At 42.2% G+C, this 18,668-nt stretch overlaps 1 protein-coding gene across 1 annotated transcript in view; it reads left to right on the top strand.

Moving 5' to 3' along the window:
- The first annotated feature begins 2,216 nt into the window (after positions 1 to 2,216).
- The window catches only part of LOC140150509 (uncharacterized), a 48,426-nt gene continuing 31,974 nt past the window's right edge, over positions 2,217 to 18,668 (top strand). Inside the window, exon 1 of the mRNA XM_072172542.1 lies at positions 2,217 to 2,354. Coding sequence (XP_072028643.1) covers positions 2,266 to 2,354 — 89 coding nt within the window. The 5' untranslated portion in view covers positions 2,217 to 2,265. The remainder of the gene's footprint in view (positions 2,355 to 18,668) is intronic.

Below are 18,668 nucleotides of genomic sequence, written 5' to 3'. Positions count from 1 at the left end.
TTTTTGACAGATGCGTGGCCTTCACAAACCCAGCAAACTCCAGCAATTTGACAGAAGAACTTTTAATCCTTTTATGAGGAAGAGCACTTTTGTGTGCTCGCTGTCTTCTTCGTTGCTGTATTAACTTTAGCTCAATTATTGGCTATATAAACTGGTTAAAATGTACTTCTTTTTTGAAGCACGAAGACCATCACACACATGTGGAGTTTCTCAATCTCCCACGGCATTCTGTCAAGTCCCAACAAAAACCTCCAGCTTTTTATATCAGTACTCATGCAAAAAACCCATCATCTATTAATAAACCATTACTTCAATCACATTTTCACAACATTGCTGCAATCTTGGGATTTCCCAAGATTAATTATACACATTCACCTTTCACATTACATCACTTCCTGGGGGGTTTTTCTGACTATGGTGCAATATACTGAACTGGGGATTTCCAAGTTCCAAACATAGCTCTAACTTTGTTTACAATAATTTGGGGGAATTCCAAAATGACCTTCCACACCATTATCTTGCACGTACAAGGGGGTTTCCCATCTCATGAAATATACTTTCAGCTTGTAAACAAAGTTAAATAATTAAATTAAATCAAATTACTCAGGGCACATCACAATACTTATCAAAGTTTTTGCGCATTTGGCCTTAGTTCCACATCAAACGCGAATTGAATCTGTGTGGGTGGAATGGGGGGTCATAAAAATTTTCAGCCTGAGATGGAGGGAGGGGGGTCATAAAAATTTAGCCTGTGATAGGGAGTCATAAAAATTGACTATGGCCAACGATTCATGACCCCTTCCAAGGAAAATTTGTCATTTTGTAAACATGGTAAAGTGGCTCCCAATCTTCTGTTTATGCAACCCAGTATTGATAAACCATCCATTTATGATTGGCGGCGGAAGCATAAAAATTTAGGGGGTCGAGGGACACCAAAAATTATTTTATTTTACTGGGACTTTGCAAAGCACACAAAAACTACCCGGTACAGTTTTTGCCTATTTTAGTCCGAAATGAAGCTATAAAAGTTCAATGTGCTCAGGCCCGTACGTGTGGGGGGCGGTGGGTGCGAAAAGTATACAAAAAGTCCCAAAATTTCATAATTTGCCAGCGTAGCGAAAAAAAAATCAGGTTTTTTACACTTTTTTGGGATAAATAAGCTCCAAATTTTGGGAAGAAAGTCTACTTTTCACAAAATCGCCCACCCCCTTGGAAAAAAGTCCACTTTTTAAAATCAGCACCCCCCCCACGAAAACCTGCATAGGCCTACGGCTGCTGTGCTGGGCCCGGCCAGTGGTGAGTGGTGCGTGGAGCGCAAAATTTGGTTGGTGAATTTCATGCTTTCTGTCCACTGCTCAAGTTCTGCCTTTCGTTGGAATGTCACATCGGATTTAATTGTCATAAAATATATACCCCGGGCCGGATATACTAATGTGATAATAATCTGTACTATAGTAATGTCAACATTAAAATTAAAAGAAGAGCAAACAAAATAAGATATTGTAGCTTTTTAGTGATTTAAAGAGGAGACCAGATGGAATTGACACAGTTTAAATAATATGACAAGACAATTTTTAATAATAACAATCAAGTCAATTGTCATAAGCAATCTTAAAGCCATATTATAACATTTGCTGAGGAAGACGCCCTCACTGAATTTTTAAAATTCCTTTTTTACACGATTAAATTGTACTTTATTAAACCAATATACCCTGCAAAAATCAAGACTCTAGGTGCTGTAGTTTTGTCAAAATCCGAGATTTTGAATAAAACGCCGGAACCGGCGCTTTATTATTACGATGGAATTATTAGTCGAACACATACACGATGTTCATAACATACAGTACGTATACGGCGTGCGAGACGGTGATATACACAACAAAGGGTCGTACCACAACACGACCGAAGGAGTGGTACGTATTGGCGACATGTGCGCTGGTAGTAAATTCAATTTTCTTTGCTTTGCCGTAGTTGTTCGGCTCAAAAATAAAAGGGATATATCTGACAGTAAAAGCTAACATTTTATGGCAAAGAAATGCTAATCTATTTTGTTTGAAAATGTTATAATATGGCTTTAAACAAAATTTTATGACCCTACATATTTTCCAACCCCACCAAGATATTTTTGAACACTCCCTAAAGGCTACATGCTACGATTAGGAAATTTGCACATGTGTACGACGAGCTACTAATTGATTGCAATTGCAAATTTGCCAGTTGTCACTCACGCGAAGTGAAATAAATTGTGCGAAAACAGCAGTCAAAATGCGTAAAATAAAATCCAAGAGAAAGAAGAAGGTGTCAACAATTGACCCTTTCTGTAATATAGCCTCACGTCGGCAAATGGTAGTTACGTAAGTAATAATAAACCCTCATTTTCTCATCATCAGTATCAATCATACTAATTATGGCGTGTCTGTCCTCTGTCCGCGCGCTATCGCGTGCGCGTGGCTCGCTAACGCGTGTTTCGGTGCGTATAACGCGTGCTCGCGGTGCGTATCGCGTAGTGCGCGGAGTACCGACGGGCGCAGTGCGAGCATCGGAAAGCATTACAGTGACTAACAGGTGCATCTCATCGGACCAATAGGCGTATGCTTAGATTATTGGGCGTGTGTAACCCGTTTGCGTTCACATTTCTCCCGATTGAATTCTCGCTATTCGCAATAAGGGCGCCGCCAGCGGTTTGCGATGTAATCGTGATGTATCAGGACATGGGAAAAGTCGACATCAAGTCCGCGCATAATCTGAATATTACCATGCTATTACATGAACACGTGACAATATTTTTAGTTTGTCAATATAGCGGTATTACACACAAATCGATAGAGAAAAAATTAATTGTGCACATTTCAAATCACATTATTAAGTTTTATTGAGTATCGATTCGCGTGTAACACCTTTATTTTGACAAACTAAAAAAATATTGTCACGTGTTCCTATGTAATAGCATGGTAATATTCGTATTGCGCGGACTTGGATGTCGACCTTTTCCCATGATACATCACGATTATCGCAACAAAACTGCGGCGCCTATTGTGAATAGCGAGAATTGACGGTATATACAGACACTACTAGAATTTCGGGTATTTTTGGGTCCTCCGATGTGGTTGCAGGACAGGGTTTGGAAGAGGCGAACAATGGGTTTTCAGATTATAGGTTCCGAAGTAGTTTGGAACCGCTCAACCCGAGAACCGCGAAATCTAGTAATTTATAATATTACATAACATTTATGATTAACAATGCCATGCATGCATGATGATAAAAGGAAAGCAATGATTCATCATGCACACTGCATTGCATTGCATGCACTGTGACTGTCAGTGTTAATTTTTAATTTATTTCACTTCAAAGGGCATTTAAGTGATCCACAGCCTCATCCCCCACTTTTCTCAAAAAAAGTTGAGATTTTTATATCACTGGAATACTCTGGCTACATACTGTTTATCATCATGTACAAAATATTTCTTGCAGATTAATTCGTTTAGCAAAGATATCGCGAAATTTGAATTTCGTTCTGATGCACCCGGACGAAATTACAACGTATTGTCTATGGAGTAGTGTAATACACATAATCATGCATAACTCGCAAACGCAAAATCGGAATCAACTGAAATTTTGGGAATATGCTTTTTTGTGGATATGTACTGAAAAATGTCATAAAAAGAGGAAGTAGTAGGGGGAGGGGATCCGGGCTCATTTCTGTCATTTTCCGTGTAAATCGCCCCCAACCATCAAATACACAGAAAATCACAGAAATGCTGTGTAACTGCTGTGTAAACCTCCACTCTTCAAATCACAGTAAAATCACAGAACTCCCCTAACCTTAGTGTCATTTTTTCAGGGCAAAATACAGGGAAAAATTCCACAAAAAAAATTACTCAGGATTATACAGAAAAACAATTTACACAGGATTACACAAAAAAAACAACAACACAGGATTACACAAAAAAACAATTTACACAGGATTACACAAACAAAATTCCCTGCATTTTAACCCACCCCAATCCAAATTACACAAAAAAAATTCCCCTGCATCTCAACCCACCGCCAATCCAAAAATTTGATTTAAAAAAATTAGTATATTAAAAAATTTTATAATAAAAAATGGAAGCGTTTAAAAAATATCACAATATCGAAAAAGATATTACTCTTGAGTCAAAAGTTGAAAACAAGCATTTGTTTGTATTTTACAAGGATCAGTGGATTCAACTTAGTTACAAGAAAAATCCAGATAGATTTTTTGGTTATCATACGATGATTAATCGATATGATGGAAATTTGTGTACTGAACTTGGACTGCATAATCCGATTAAATATTCGAAAGAGCTATATTTGAGATACAAAGAATCATATAAAATGGCTTCTAAAAAATATTATGCTAAAAAGAAAGCAGAAAAAAAAATTAATTTAGAAAAATAAATATTCTGGTTTAAAAAATAAATTTGATTAAAAAATAATATAATAAAGAATAAAGCTAGAATGAATATTCGTAAAATTTCAACCGCGAAAGAATTTCGCGAATACGCTAGAAAAAACGGATATCGAGGATACTCCAAACTAAAAAAGGAAGAGCTGAGAAAATTAATCAGCAAGCCTCCTCCGGATTACAAGGCGATTGAGGAAGCAAAAAATGAAGAAAGACGACAAAGAGGGGAGTACACCAGAAAGGAATTAAACACGCTCGCAAAAAAATGCGGGCCTTCGAGGATACTCAAAACTGAGCAAAGATGCTCTCAATGAGAAACTCAAGGAAAATTACATCCTTTCCTCGAACATTCTCGACGTTCAGGAACCTTCCAAAGAACCTCGTCATCCATTCAAGACTAAAAAGACCGATTCGGCTCTCAACATCTTCGCCGAACAGTACACGATCGGTGGACACGATGGGTACGATCCTAACACCTTCTTTATAACCGTTAAGCCAAGCATCATCAGCCTTTTTTCAAACAACAGACAGAAAAAAGTTCATTTGGTTCTCAAGTGCACGTTTGAAAAAACAAACCTGCAAACTGGTGAAACTGTTGTCATAGGTCGTGCATTTCGTTCTACCACGAAGGAAATTCTAGCAGGCACAAACCTCAATGATTTTTATGAAACCACGACGGGTCAAATTTTAGAGACTATCAACGTGTTTCAGAACAATGGAAGTGGTTGGGTGTTTGTGTCCATCGTATCCTTGGAAATTCACATGGTCAAGTACCAACCGATGCAAGGAGCTGCGTTTATTCCACTTCCAGATTTTTTAGCCAAAAAGCAAGCAATCATCAATCTTAAAAATGATGATGATCAGTGCTTCAAGTGGGCTGTCACTCGAACCCTCAATCCAGTTGACAAAATGCAGAGCGGATTGATAAAAGCTTAAAGCAAAAGCGGATCTCCTCAACTGGGATGACATCACATTTCCAACCCCTCTTTCAGAAATTGACAAGTTTGAAAGGAACAATCCAACAATTTCCGTAAATGTAGCAGGATTTACTCCAAAGGGTTCGTGCAGAGACGCAAGGTATGAACATCTTATCTCTCCCCTAAGAAAGAGCCCCCACATTGGTCGAGAGCATCACGTCGATCTTCTTTTGTTTTCAAACAATGAAACCAAGCACTATTGTGTGATTAAGAGCATGAGCAGACTTCTGCATGGACTAAAACCAAAAGAAAGTAGAACACTTCTACTGCAAAAACTGCTACACACCCTTCACTTCCAAAGAACGTCTAACAGTGCATGAAGATCTCTGCCATCTTTATGAGACTGTGAAAATTGAAATGCCTAAAGTAACAAAAGACGGTGATTTTCCAACTCAGTATTTTAAACACCTTTTCAAGTCACAGAGTGTCCCATTTGTCATCTACGCCGACTTTGAATCCTTTACGAAACCGATTCAAACTTGGCAGCAAGAAGTTCTTCAAAAAACAACAAAATACCAAAAGCACGAACCTTCGGGCTTTTGCTACTACATCAAGTGTTTCGATGATTTCGTGTACTCTCAAGATCCGGTTGTATACACCAAACAATCTGAGGATGAGGACATATCCCAAATTTTCGTGAACAAACTTGAGGAGAACATTAAAAAAATTTACGACAGGTTTTGGAAACTGGAAAACAATCCATACATACATGCAAAAAATATGATCATTAGTCCCAAAGAACAAAAGATCTACGAGAAGTCTACACACTCATATTTGTAAGAAATCTCTAACCCCAAGTAACACCGTTAAAGATCACTGTCACTTTACTGGAAAATTCAGAGGAGCTGCTCACAATCAGTGCAATCTTGCTTACAGAGTACCAAAGTTCATTCCGGTATTTTTTCACAACCTTTTGGGTTATGACTCCCACCTTTTCATCAAAAATCTTGGTAAGACAGAGGGTGAAATTGACTGTATTCCAAACAACGAGGAAAAGTACATCTCTTTTAGCAAAAAAATCGTGGTAAATTCCTTCGTTCCAAAAAGAGATCCTATCGATCAGGAAGACACTCACTGCTATATTTGCGAAGACCCTCTAACCCCTAAAGACAAGAAAAATCCAACTGTAGCTGATGTGTCATTTCCTAAGAAAGAATTCTTAGGAGCAGCTCACTTACACTGCATTAAACCGGTCGATATCAAATATGAAATCAGGTTTCTTGATAGCTTTAAGTTTCTGTCTGCTGGCTTGGATAAACTCGTAGCGAATCTTTCAAAATTTTCTGAAATTTCAAAATTTTTTGAAGATGAAAGGTTAGAACTTCTTTTGAGAAAAGGAGTATACCCTTACGATCACGTCAACTCTCTCGAGAAACTTCAGGAAACCAGTCTCCCTTCCAAAGAAGCATTTTACTCCAAGCTCAACGAATTGGAAATTTCCGACGAGGACTATCAGCATGCACAGAATGTTTGGAATACCTTCAAGATGAAAACCATGAGGGAGTACCACGATCTGTATCTCAAGTCGGACGTTCTCCTTTTAGCCGACGTGTTCGAAAATTTTAGAAAAGTCTGCCTGAAAAACTACGAACTGGATCCTTGTTGGTATTACACGGCTCCTGGATTGTCCTACGACGCCATGCTGAAAACAACGGGTGTAAAATTGGAACTCCTCACGGATTATGACATGGCTATGATGATCGAAAAAGGAATTAGAGGTGGGGTTTCCATGATATCTACCAGACATTCCAAAGCCAACAACAAATACATGGGATCCGATTTCGATTCCACTCAGAAGTCCAAGTTCATTCAGTACCTCGACGCAAACAACCTCTACGGATGGGCCATGAGTCAACCGCTCCCGGTCGGTGATTTCAAGTGGATGACTCCGAAACAGCTAGACTCCTGGGGTGAAACCCCATGCATTCTTGAAGTGGATCTGGAATACCCTAAGGAGCTACACGACCACCACAACGACTATCCCTTAGCTCCGGAAAGACTCCTCGTGAACAAAGTGGAAAAACTAATTCCGAATCTAAACAACAAGAAAAAGTACGTCGTCCACCACGAGGCTCTGAAGCAGTACTTGGAGCTTGGTCTCAAACTGACCAAGATTCACAGAGGGATAAAATTCCGAGAGGAAGCCTTCATGAAATCATACATCGACAAGAATACCAGACTTCGAACAAAAGCTAAATCGGAGTTTGAGAAGGATTTCTTCAAATTGATGAACAACAGCGTCTTTGGGAAAACGATGGAAAACATTCGAAACAGAGTGAACGTTCATCTCGTAACTAGCCTAGCCAAAATTCGGAAATTAACTTCAAGACCCAACTTCGACCGATACACCATCTTTGATGAAAACCTTGTAGCGATTCACTTGAGAAAAATCAAACTGTACTTCAACAAACCGATATATCTCGGAATGAGTATCCTGGATATCTCAAAGACAAAGATGTATGACTTCCACTACAATTACATCAAGAGGAAGTATGGTGGAAGGGCAAAGCTTTGTATGACTGATACCGACTCACTGACCTATGAAATTCAGACTGAGGATTTTACACTGACATTTCGGGTGATGTGGAAAAGCTTTTGACACATCCAACTACCCAGTCAATCATCCGTCGAAAATTCCGACCGGAAAGAACAAAAAAGTTCCCGGCATGTTCAAAGACGAAGCCGGAGGAAAGCAAATCACCGGATTTGTTGGTCTCAGAGCAAAGTTGTACTCTTACAGAATGCATGAGGGAAAAGAGGAAAAGAGATGTAAGGGTGTTAAAAAAGCAGTCGTTGAAAGAAAAATTACCTTCGACGACTACGAGCGTTGTCTCTTCGATGAGAAACCTCTAATGAGAAAGATGAATGTGATTAGGAGTTACAAGCACGAGGTGTACACTGAAACCATCAACAAAGTTGCCCTAGATCCGCACGATGACAAACGAATCATACTTGAGGACAAAATTCACACACATGCACACGGTTACTGTGTTGAAAAACTTGAATAAGAAATTTTACTTCAAAACTCTGTCAGGAGGCAACTGTGTACCCTCGGGAACTATCATAAGCTCCTGTCTAACAAACACTCTCTTTGGTGCTCCCGTCGACGAATAGTACAAAATTGGATCACCCGGTGTCCTCACGATACTATCAACCGTGTAAGTTTCCAGAGACCAAATGGGATCGGTTATGCATCTTCTCTCACCTCCCTCCAACTCTCCGGGAGCGTAAAGATATCTCAATCTCACGTTACCTGGAATTTCAATCTCATTTTTCAACTTCTGTGGAGCTGAAGACATCGTTTCAATCTTTTTCTTCTTGATAGCATCAACCGGTTTCATTCCTATCAGTCGAGTCTCTTCGCTGTTCAAAGCTCTGATCACATCCGGAAGCCTACCCACCCACTCGGTAGACCTCACATTTTTTGACCACGAGCCTCCATCAGTATTTCCTCATGCAGTACTGATGACCAAACAGTCTTTCAGCCAAAGTTCTGTTGAATCTTTCAACAATTGCCTGAGCTCTATGTTGACCAGGCAACCCTCTTCTGATATCGACCTTGTGCTTTTTTATCACTTCGTTCACTTTGCCCATGAATTCTCTTCCAGGATCGACCTGCAGAAGCTTCGGCCACTTTAAAACTCGAGAGTAAATTTTCTTAAATGCCTTAGCCACCTCCCCAGATTCCTTCGAGCTCAGAGGCTCAGCTTCCTTGTATCTGCTCGCGACATCCACCACAGTCAACGCGTGCTTGTAAAGCTTTTTTCCTTTACTCGGTCTGTCGTGAGGAGAAACAACAAATCGGCTTGATGAACTTCATTAGGTACACTTACGTTAAATTTTGCTCTGGGAATGTACTTTGGAGGTGGTAGGTAAATTTGCCACTGAGTCTGCTTTTTCAAAAAATTTCTAGCTTTTTCTTTCGTCACTCCAGCCTCTTTCGCCAGCTTGTCTATTGCAGAAACACCCTTCCAATACCCTCTCGGACTGTAGTAAACCTTAGACATTTTAGTTTCAGCCATCTTTTATTTTTAGCCCCGATTTGAAAATAAAAACAGTTTAAGAAAATCCCGTCAAAAAAAAAAAAAAAAAGAGTTTAAGAAAATCCCGGCTAATAAAAAACAAACAAAAATGTCATTTAAAAGAGCCTCCCCAAACGATGCAATCTTTCCAGAAGATTTTGAACCGAGCAAACTAAGACATGGTCCGTTGGAACAGGCTACGATCAAAAATTCGGACTCTATCTATTACAAGATTCCAATATACTACAAGGATGGAAAAGATACCAAACCGTTTGTTATGTCCAGTCCTCCCATGAAATGTTTTGGAATAGGAAAAAAGTTGTTTTCAGACAACATGGAATATTCCATCTGCTGCATAACGCACAACTCTGAAAAGACGGATGATCACATGAAACATCTTGCAACGCTCAACCTTGTCAACGCGCGTGTTCGCAATTTTTTGAAAAAGGAAAAGGGCAGCGCGTTTGCCGATGATACGATTGGAGAAAAGGAGATCAAGGGCCTTAGCATTTGGAAGTATCAGATGGAAAAATCTAAAAATTCCAAAGGAATAGAAATCAAGAAGCCCAAGCTGGACGATCCTCCTTTCTTTGTGTGCAAGCTGAATGAAAAGGATGACAAGTTTCCAGGGTGTAGGTTTTATCTTTCTGAAGACCTTGATAACCCCAGTGCTGGGTGGGCAGAAATTCCAGACGCCAATCTTAGCGAATATATCAACAATGTCGCTCTCACCGCAGAAGTAACGTGGCACCTTCCGCAAATCTACATTGATCAAATGGGTAGGATCATATCGGTGAAACCAAGAGCCATACAGGTCATATTTCAAAAGGACAAGGGCGCCGAACCCCTGACAAGAACCAGAACCGGTAAATCGAGACCTCCTCCAATGCCCTATAAAAACATCGCAGCACTGTCCATCGGTTGATGAAGATGAAGACGAAGATGAAGATGGCAGCGATGAAGACAAGGCCGGGGAAGACAAGGTCGGGAAAGATGAAGATGAAGACTCAGACTAGACGTACCGTCCCAAGGTAACCAACAAAAAATCCCCTTTAGACAAAATAGTCTAAAGGGGATTTTTTTATTGTTACAAAATTAATTGTACGAGTAAATACAAGCGTTGTTTTTGCAAATTGTGTAAAAAGAAAACCCGCCTTCGGAGCAAGAAACCGATTTGCAACCTATACGGTACCGAATTTACTCGGTTGTTTAAAGAACCCGCACGAGTGGAGCGAAGGATTCCGTCAAAATGTAAAAATTGCAACTCAGAATACATGGTGGACGACGTGTGTTATGATTGTGGTTTGGAAAATGACGTGTTTCCTAACGAGAACTCACCCCGAGTTAACATCGACCAAATTCGACAATCGATAAAGTACTGCGAAACCAAGACCTACCAGTTTGAAGAATACATCGAAATCTATCAAGGAAATGTTACGAATTTGAACGAACAAAAATTATTGTTCGAGTCCCCTCCGAGTAAAAAAGACTTGTTAAAAGTCTTGAGATCAGACCCAAAAGCCGTTCACAAGATTTACTACAAAATTACGGGCAATTCTCCCGTCGATTTTTGGCACGATCGAGCTAATTTGTTACGCGATCTTGATAATATACTGAAAATTTATCTGGAAAATAAACCCGAAAGAAATAATTTCAATATTCACTACGTTCTCTTCTACCTACTCAAACGAAGAAATTATCCCGTAACTCTCGATGATTTTCCTGAGATTAGAGGTTCAGCTCCCACCCAAATACTTTTATCCAAAGTATTTGATAGCGACCACACCGGTTCCGACCAATCCCAGTCCGATCAAAGCTAACTCCCCATTTTGGATCGATTTTGTTTGATCTTCGTCGAGATACTCTCCATCATAAAGTTGTGGTTCGGGTGGAAAAGAATCCATCAAAATTCCCGTTAAATTATAATACTGTCTCATCGCGTCATCGACGTCCGAAAAGGTTCTCTCCGCGTGACCCTGTTTTTTTAATTGATCGTTAATGTAATCTATTCTTGAAAGACGCGCTAAATTCCAAGAATCTCGGTCGTGCTGAAGTTTCTCAAGAGCAAGATCGTGTCTTTTGCGTTCTTCCGAATTATTAAGAGAGTTGAACAGATAATTGCTCCCTGAAAATGCCAAAGCGTTAACCACGGCTCCACCAACCATGAATGCGATTGACGCCATTTTCTCTTTATTTTCACGCAAAAAACCCTCTTAGCACAATTTGTGCTAAGAGGGTTTTTTTAATATGTCTACCTTGACAGAATGTTTAAGCCATAATTTCATCCGGAAGAATTCCTTGATTCACGAGCCAATCTCTGAGCATCGTAGCCGAATAGACGCTCAAAATCAACTTTCCGATATCCTCCGCGTCGAGCTGCGAGAGATTAGCCGGCTTCATTTTTAGGAACTTTTTCATAACGAACGAGTTAGCCCATATACCGAGGCTTATCGTTGTTGCGTGATACGCACCGTTTACGATCATTTTTACGTTTGGATTGGTTTCTGCCATCTTTCTTTTATCTAATTAAAAATTAGCGAAGGATCGATATTTGGCTTACTTTTGGGGGACAGAGGTGGACAGGTGGGCGGGCTTTTGGCTGTTTTTGGAGCGGTCAGCTGGTGGAATATCCGTGACGCCACCGCTCCTCCGGCGACGCGATGGCTCCTCCGGCGAGAACCGGGTTCAGCCACGCTGAATTTTCCGAAGGAGATTCGTCTTCCTCGGGTGAAATATCTGTTTCGGACGGTTCATTTTCTTGGACAATTTTTTTGCTCTTCTTCAAAGGCTTTAATTTTTGCATATTTTTCTTTTTGGATTTCGGCTAATTTTTTTTCCAGCGGCAACCCTCTTTGGATTTTTGGGTTTTGCTTGGCTCACTTCTGCCGTTATTTTCGCCGGTTTTGCTGATTCGCTCATCTTTATTAGAAGAAAAAAGACTTGGTAACATTTGGGTAAGACTTGAGCAAAATTGCTCAGATATTTGGGTAACACCTGAGCAACATCTGGGTAAAATTACTCAGATATCTGAGTAACACTTGAATAAAATTGCTCAGATATTTGGGTAACACCTTAGCAAAATTGCTCAGATATTTGGGTAACACCTTAGCAAAATTGCTCAAGTGTCTTCAAAAAATTCAAAGAAGAATATGCTTCTTTGAATTTTTTATTCAGATTTTTCAAAAGTGTACCAAAAACCATCTTCTTTTGACTGCGATTTATTTAGACCATCTTTTTTAACAATTTTGGAAATAGTAGCAGTGTGAATTTTCAAAGCTTTTCCGCTGCGTAAAAACTTCTAAAGTTTTCTTTTTCGCCGGTTTCTAAGCAGGTAACTAAGACTGCTATTGGTGAACCTCCCCTTTTGATTGAAATTTTTCGCACGTTAGCTGATGGTGTTAGTAGCTGAAGATTGTCTATAGCATTATTTGTTCTATTACTATCAATATGATCAACTTGAAGATGTGACGGTATATCTCCCTTGAAACATTCATAAATGAATCGATGAACATTAAACGTCTTTTTGTTACCATTTACACAGGGAGTAACGGTTTGATAACCCATGTTGTTCATGGTAAGTTTCAACGTTCGAAATTTTTTCAAATTCAAAATCTCTCCGTTTTCCCTCACACCGTAATTTTTGTAAACCGGGTGTTGAGCAATACACCCAGACATTTTGTTTCTTTTTTATAATATTTTTTATTTCTTAAACCTTTCCAGCATTTTTTCCAGCATCCAAAAGAAATTACTCAGAAACCTAAATATCCACTGAATAACTCCTAAGATTCTTCCTCGGAATTTTTTTCGGGAACTTCGACTCTCTCGAGAGAGTTACTGGTTAACAGGGCAGCCTCCATCGGAGCTAAAATGTGCCCAAATTTATGATACATTCCACACGTCCATTTGTTCAGAGCTAAATCAATGAAGGGCCCCGCGTACAAAGACGCTTCCAGCGTATCGCGATCGGAAATCGTCAAATTTTTAGGACGGAAGATTCCTACCAAATTTACGTAAGCTGTGATAAAGTGTTTTTTCATTGATTTGGTTACTATCCCTCCCATGTGAGCTTCGTATCTGCCGTACAGTCTCATCAGACTCTTTCGATCGAGTTTATCGATTTCGGCTGAAGTTATCTCCTTTTTCAAATACTCTTTGCTCTTTCCCGCTTCCGCCACGGCGATCAGCCGTTCCCTCAGTTTTTCCAGTTCGACGGAGTCCTGCTCGAACGCGTCCGGGACGGGAGGACTCTGCGCTTCGCTCACAGCGGGCAGATCGGTCATTACTTCGCTGACGATATCTTCGATTTCCATCTTTTTATCTAACGTACTCGAATCCTCTGGGCGGATATAAAAATAAAATTAATTTGGAATATTGATTCTCTTCTAATTTTTTATTCAACGCTTCGCGTTTTTCTTTGGGAACCACGCCGTTTTCCTTCATTACGGTTGTGAAATCTTCCTCGTCTTTGCAGTAGAAGGTGCTCAGCCACTGGGCCTGCCTTCGGACATCTTTTGGAATTGCCACGTAAGCCTGCGTGAGCATCCAGAGGGAGCAGTTACTGTGTCTGCCGGAACAGGCGAGTTCTCTCAGAGGGCTTATCTTTTTGTCGATTCCTTCTTCGGCTATGCTGTCGTCGATCAGAAACAGAACCTGAGAGTCATCCATCTTTCCTATGCACTCGAAAAAAATTTCTATAGCTAATTGCAGCTGATTTTTTCTGTTGGGAAACCATTCCTTCGGATCGACCCTGAAAACTTGGTCGTCAAAAATCCAATTTCTGCTGGTGTAAGTTTTATTATTAGACCAATTCGGACAAATGATCACAATATAAGTAAAAAACCCTTTATATTCCGTTTCTAACAAATTCAAAACATGTTCGGTCTTGCTGGACATTGTGTTGCCCGAGATTACTGCCGTGTGCGCGAACTTCGGAAACATTCTTTTTATTGGAATACGGGTTCGACCAGTTTTCCGTTCTCAATGTGCAGCCGCGCGTCCTGAACGTAGTAGATGTACGCCGTGAGGTCGCCCGCGGTTTCGCTTTCTTCTCGATCTCGATCTGGATGCTCTGACTGGCTCCCTTTAATTTTCTTCCCGAACCGTGAAGCTCGGGGTCGTCCGTGCTCCGCATGTCCAACCACAAGCCGTACTTCGTGGTTAGATAGTCTTCCAGCTCCATGTCGGCGAGCTCCAGCGCTTTGGTTAGGTGAGGAATGGGTCTGTGCTTTCCCTCTGCAAAATGTTTTTGAATCTCCCTAAAATGTTGGTGAGAAGCATACCGATGCTGTACAGCTGGTTCGAATTCCGTCCAGGGTAACCGACACCCTTTTGATTTTGGGATTGTAAAATTTTTCCGTGTCTCTCTTGTAGCTCGCTCCTCCTCCGGCATCCGACGGATCTACAAACAAAATTAAAATTCCCTTCATGCTATAAGCACTCGGCGCCAAGGAAAAGTTCCAAATTCTTGCGGATTTGTTCAAAGGCTCCTGCTGTGTCTCACCACCCTGTCGTACAGGACCACGCTCCTTCCCTTGAGTCGATTTTCGATCGTTCTCGCTATGTCGGGAGCATTTACCACTTCGAATTCCAGGTGACTCTCGCTCACGCTGTAGCTGGCCGTCGCGTCGCTGCTCACAACGACGTTTCCGTGGCTGTTAAAGGTCAACTCGTAGCTCAGCCTGTCCTTCAGCTCGTGCTGGAAGAAGGGATTGTGCGAGCTCAGCATCTCAAAGTCCAGAGGGATGCAGAACACGTCTCCGTAGTTTTCGGCAATTGCCGAGCCCTTGACATTCTGTCCTTTGTCTCCGGCGTTTATTCTAAATTTTCGAACGGTTTCCGATTGGATGCCCTGATACACGGCATTTTTTCTCTCCTTGTCGGTCTTCCACAGATCCTGGTAGCACATGCACACGTCGGCGTCGTTCAGGGTAAAGACACTCTGTCCTTCGAGTTTAACCTCAATCCTGCTCACGATTACGCGACCGAGATTGTTCACGATCGTCCTGTCGGCGTCCGTTGAAGTGAGAGCGAGTTTGAACGAGAGCTTGCTGCTTCCCGGAACGATCACGTCGTCCCTGCCTAAATTCGGAAATTTCACAGTTAGAACTTGGTTCTCTTTTATGTGAGTCGGAGTGTCTGCGAGATTCGAACGCTTCGAGGGGAATCCTTGAATGTCGTCGTTTTGCGAAGCTGACGGTAAGGATTCAACTTGTATCCGTATTCTGCTGCCATCTTTTTATTATACGTAGAATAAAACTAAAACATGGCTGGTGAATTTAATCCTCGAGAAGAAATTCGCTGGAACGCTGGGAAGAATCGGTCGGTGATACCACGGGAGCAGTTGGCGGTACACCGCTGATGATTATGGAGGGGGCAAATACAAGCGGAGGGTCAGAGACGACGAGGAAGCGTCGGTTGGGAAAATCCCGATGTGAGTTTCGTTTCCGACAAGAGTCGAAATTCCATCGAAGATCTCAACGATCGACTCGATCTATTAAAACTTCGTGAAGACAGTCCTTCCCTGAGGAGAACCGTCAAAACATTGAATCGACAAAAGGCGGAACTGGCTAGGGATGAGTTTCGGGATTACGTGAAACGCTTAGGATACACGCAACAAGGAACGACCTTTGCTACTGAAGCGGTTTTTGCGGTAGATGAAACCGGAAGAATCAAAGTTAGTTACAGAAAAAAACAAGTTTGGTTAACCAAACAAAATTCGAGCAATTTTACCCCTAGAATCGATAGCTAAACAAATCAAAGGCAAAGATCCAGGAGGTACCCAATTTGTCAAAATAGGTCTCGGAATCAAGGATTTCAAACGAGGATCAACGCCGCAAGTGCAGGAAAGTGCCGAAAAAGCGTCAACTAGTGCGAGAGATGTATCACCCCTAACCACTACACCCGCTGGTAGACCAAACAACACTAAAAGAGTTTTGGAGGGTCTTCAAAAAACAAACCAAGACATGGAAGGTTTAGCCAATGAATTGCCAAATGATCCTCTTGTAGATCACGAAGAAATCCGAAATTTTTAACCGAACGAGGACAACTCAAGAAGCTGTCTGATGTCTATGAGCACCTTGTCCGAAGAAGGAATGAAAAGGAAACTGAACTGAAAGAATTAAAGTCTAAAGGGCGCGGTTCGGTCAGTTTTACTAACCCAACTTACGAAGGTGATGAAGGAGAGCCTCTGCTACCTGTCAGCGAAGAAGATGCTAAAAGAGCTAGAGAGCTTGAAAGCGATATCAAAGAGTTTGACAAAGCCATCGCGGACCAGGATGCCAAGGTCAGAAATTCGCTTCGGCGTTTGAGAGAATCGATCGAAAGTTTCATAGAGAGCGACGGCAGCACGGGAGATCAAATTCGAGAGCTCTTTAGAAAAGAGGGTGTTACCATAGTTTCTCTGATCACGGCCGTGGGATTGGCGGTAGCGGCTGTCGTCGAGGGTATTCTGTTAGCCACCAAGTCCATGGGTCACGGCGATTACGCCAAGCCTCCAGAACCAAAACCAGGTCCTCCTAAACCAGACCCAGGTCCTGAACCTGGACCATCACCAGGACCCGAACCCCCACCAAAGCCTAAAACTTGGACCGATTGGATTAAGGATCAGCTCAAGAAAATAGCCAATCTCCTTTTGAAACTTGGAGACAAAGCCCTGATAGCGCTTCCGGGAGTCATCGGAGCCGTGGTGAATTTCTGTCTGAAAGCAGCGGGAAGCGTCGCCGGATTTTTAGCCGATCATCTGTGGACTTTCGCTCTGGCCGTCGGATTTTTGCTATACACCACGGTGACGGAATTTGCTAAAAAGAAAAAGTCCTCTCACTAAAATTTTTTCTAAATCCAGAAAAATAAAAATACCGCGGCAGCTGCCAAAATTATACTGAGCTTCTTCTCGTCGTGCGCCAGAGGAATGTCTTCTAAAACAGGCGGGCTTTCTATTACGGACGGTAGCGGAACAGGCGTCTCGAAGACGGGCTTTCCGCGAAGCGAACGCTCGAGAGCAAGAGGTTCGTCGTTCACCTCCGAGTTGAGTCCGATTCGCATGTCGGGTGTGGCGATCTGGATCAGATTGTTGTATCCGTTTACGGTTCCTATTAAATTTCCATGTCGCTCGGAATCAGGTAGAGTCCGTGAGCCACGACGAAATCCAGTTTGCTCCGCGCAAATTGCAGGGTCTTTTGATACCTGTCGATCGAATCGGGAAGATTCACGGCGGAATCGATCGCGTCCTCGACGTTCGCCAAAAACTGCTTCTGCGCGTCGAACGCCTTGCCGGAACCCAGGATGCTGCTCCGAGTCTGAGCCTGGCTTCCGAGGGTGGCCCAGACCAGGGTTCTGATGCTGTCGTTTATTCTGGACACTCCGGCTCGGGAGAATTCCTTGGGAGACGTCCGAAGCGAAAGATCCGATCGCCGCTATTGAATCGCCCTTGCGAATCGATCTGTCAGTTATACCCGGATCGTGGTCGAACTGCTGGTCCATCCAGATCTCGTAAGTCGCGTCCCTACTGTTACCGAGAAAATTTACGTGACCGGGAACGAAGACCGTGAAATCGGTCAGATTCGGATCTTCGCAATTTCTACTTTGTCGTTCGTCTTCAAACTAAAATCCTCGTGGTAAGTTCGAGTGAATTTGGCGTACCCATTCCGTTCCACGGATCGAACTTTGCCTCCAATTTGTTCTCGGGTTGACTCAATTCGGAGCAGATTCTCTCGTGAGGCGTCGTGTCGATCCCGTTGTTCGTAGCGTTCCAGGCGGGGTTAGAGGGAAGCGGACAGCTCATCTCGGACAGGATCCTTCTGATCTGATAGTGCAGCGTGAAATCTGAGCGTGGATCGAATCGTGGGATCCTCGTGACCGAGGAGTTCCTTTGAAACGCCGCATCCCGGCAAGTAAGCGCACCAGGCGGCGAAGTTGAGCTGGTTCTGCCAGAATTGCATCTGATTGGAGAGCCAATCGGAATAGACGGAAGCTTCCGTGACTCTGGGAAGCGCGTATTTTTCCCACAGGCTGGGGAATCTCACGTAAAATTTTCCCTTTTTGTTCACCCGGATCTGCTGGTTCACCAGACTGAATCTGTGCGTCGGTTCGAATACTCCTCCGGTTCTCATTTTATTGAAAGATAAAAGGATGTACGTCAGAATCAAAAGCGAAGGAACGCACGGGCTGGGTGCGCCCATAGACAACTCGGGCGGGGGTCTTAAGATCGGAATCAAGAGCGCCGCGGGGCGAGTGGGTTGGTACAAC

The sequence above is a fragment of the Amphiura filiformis genome, chromosome 4 (genome assembly GCF_039555335.1).
Source record: "Amphiura filiformis chromosome 4, Afil_fr2py, whole genome shotgun sequence".
NCBI lineage: Eukaryota > Metazoa > Echinodermata > Ophiuroidea > Amphilepidida > Amphiuridae > Amphiura > Amphiura filiformis.
Note: the sequence above shows the minus strand (reverse complement) of the source record. Positions and strands in the feature narration are given on the sequence as shown.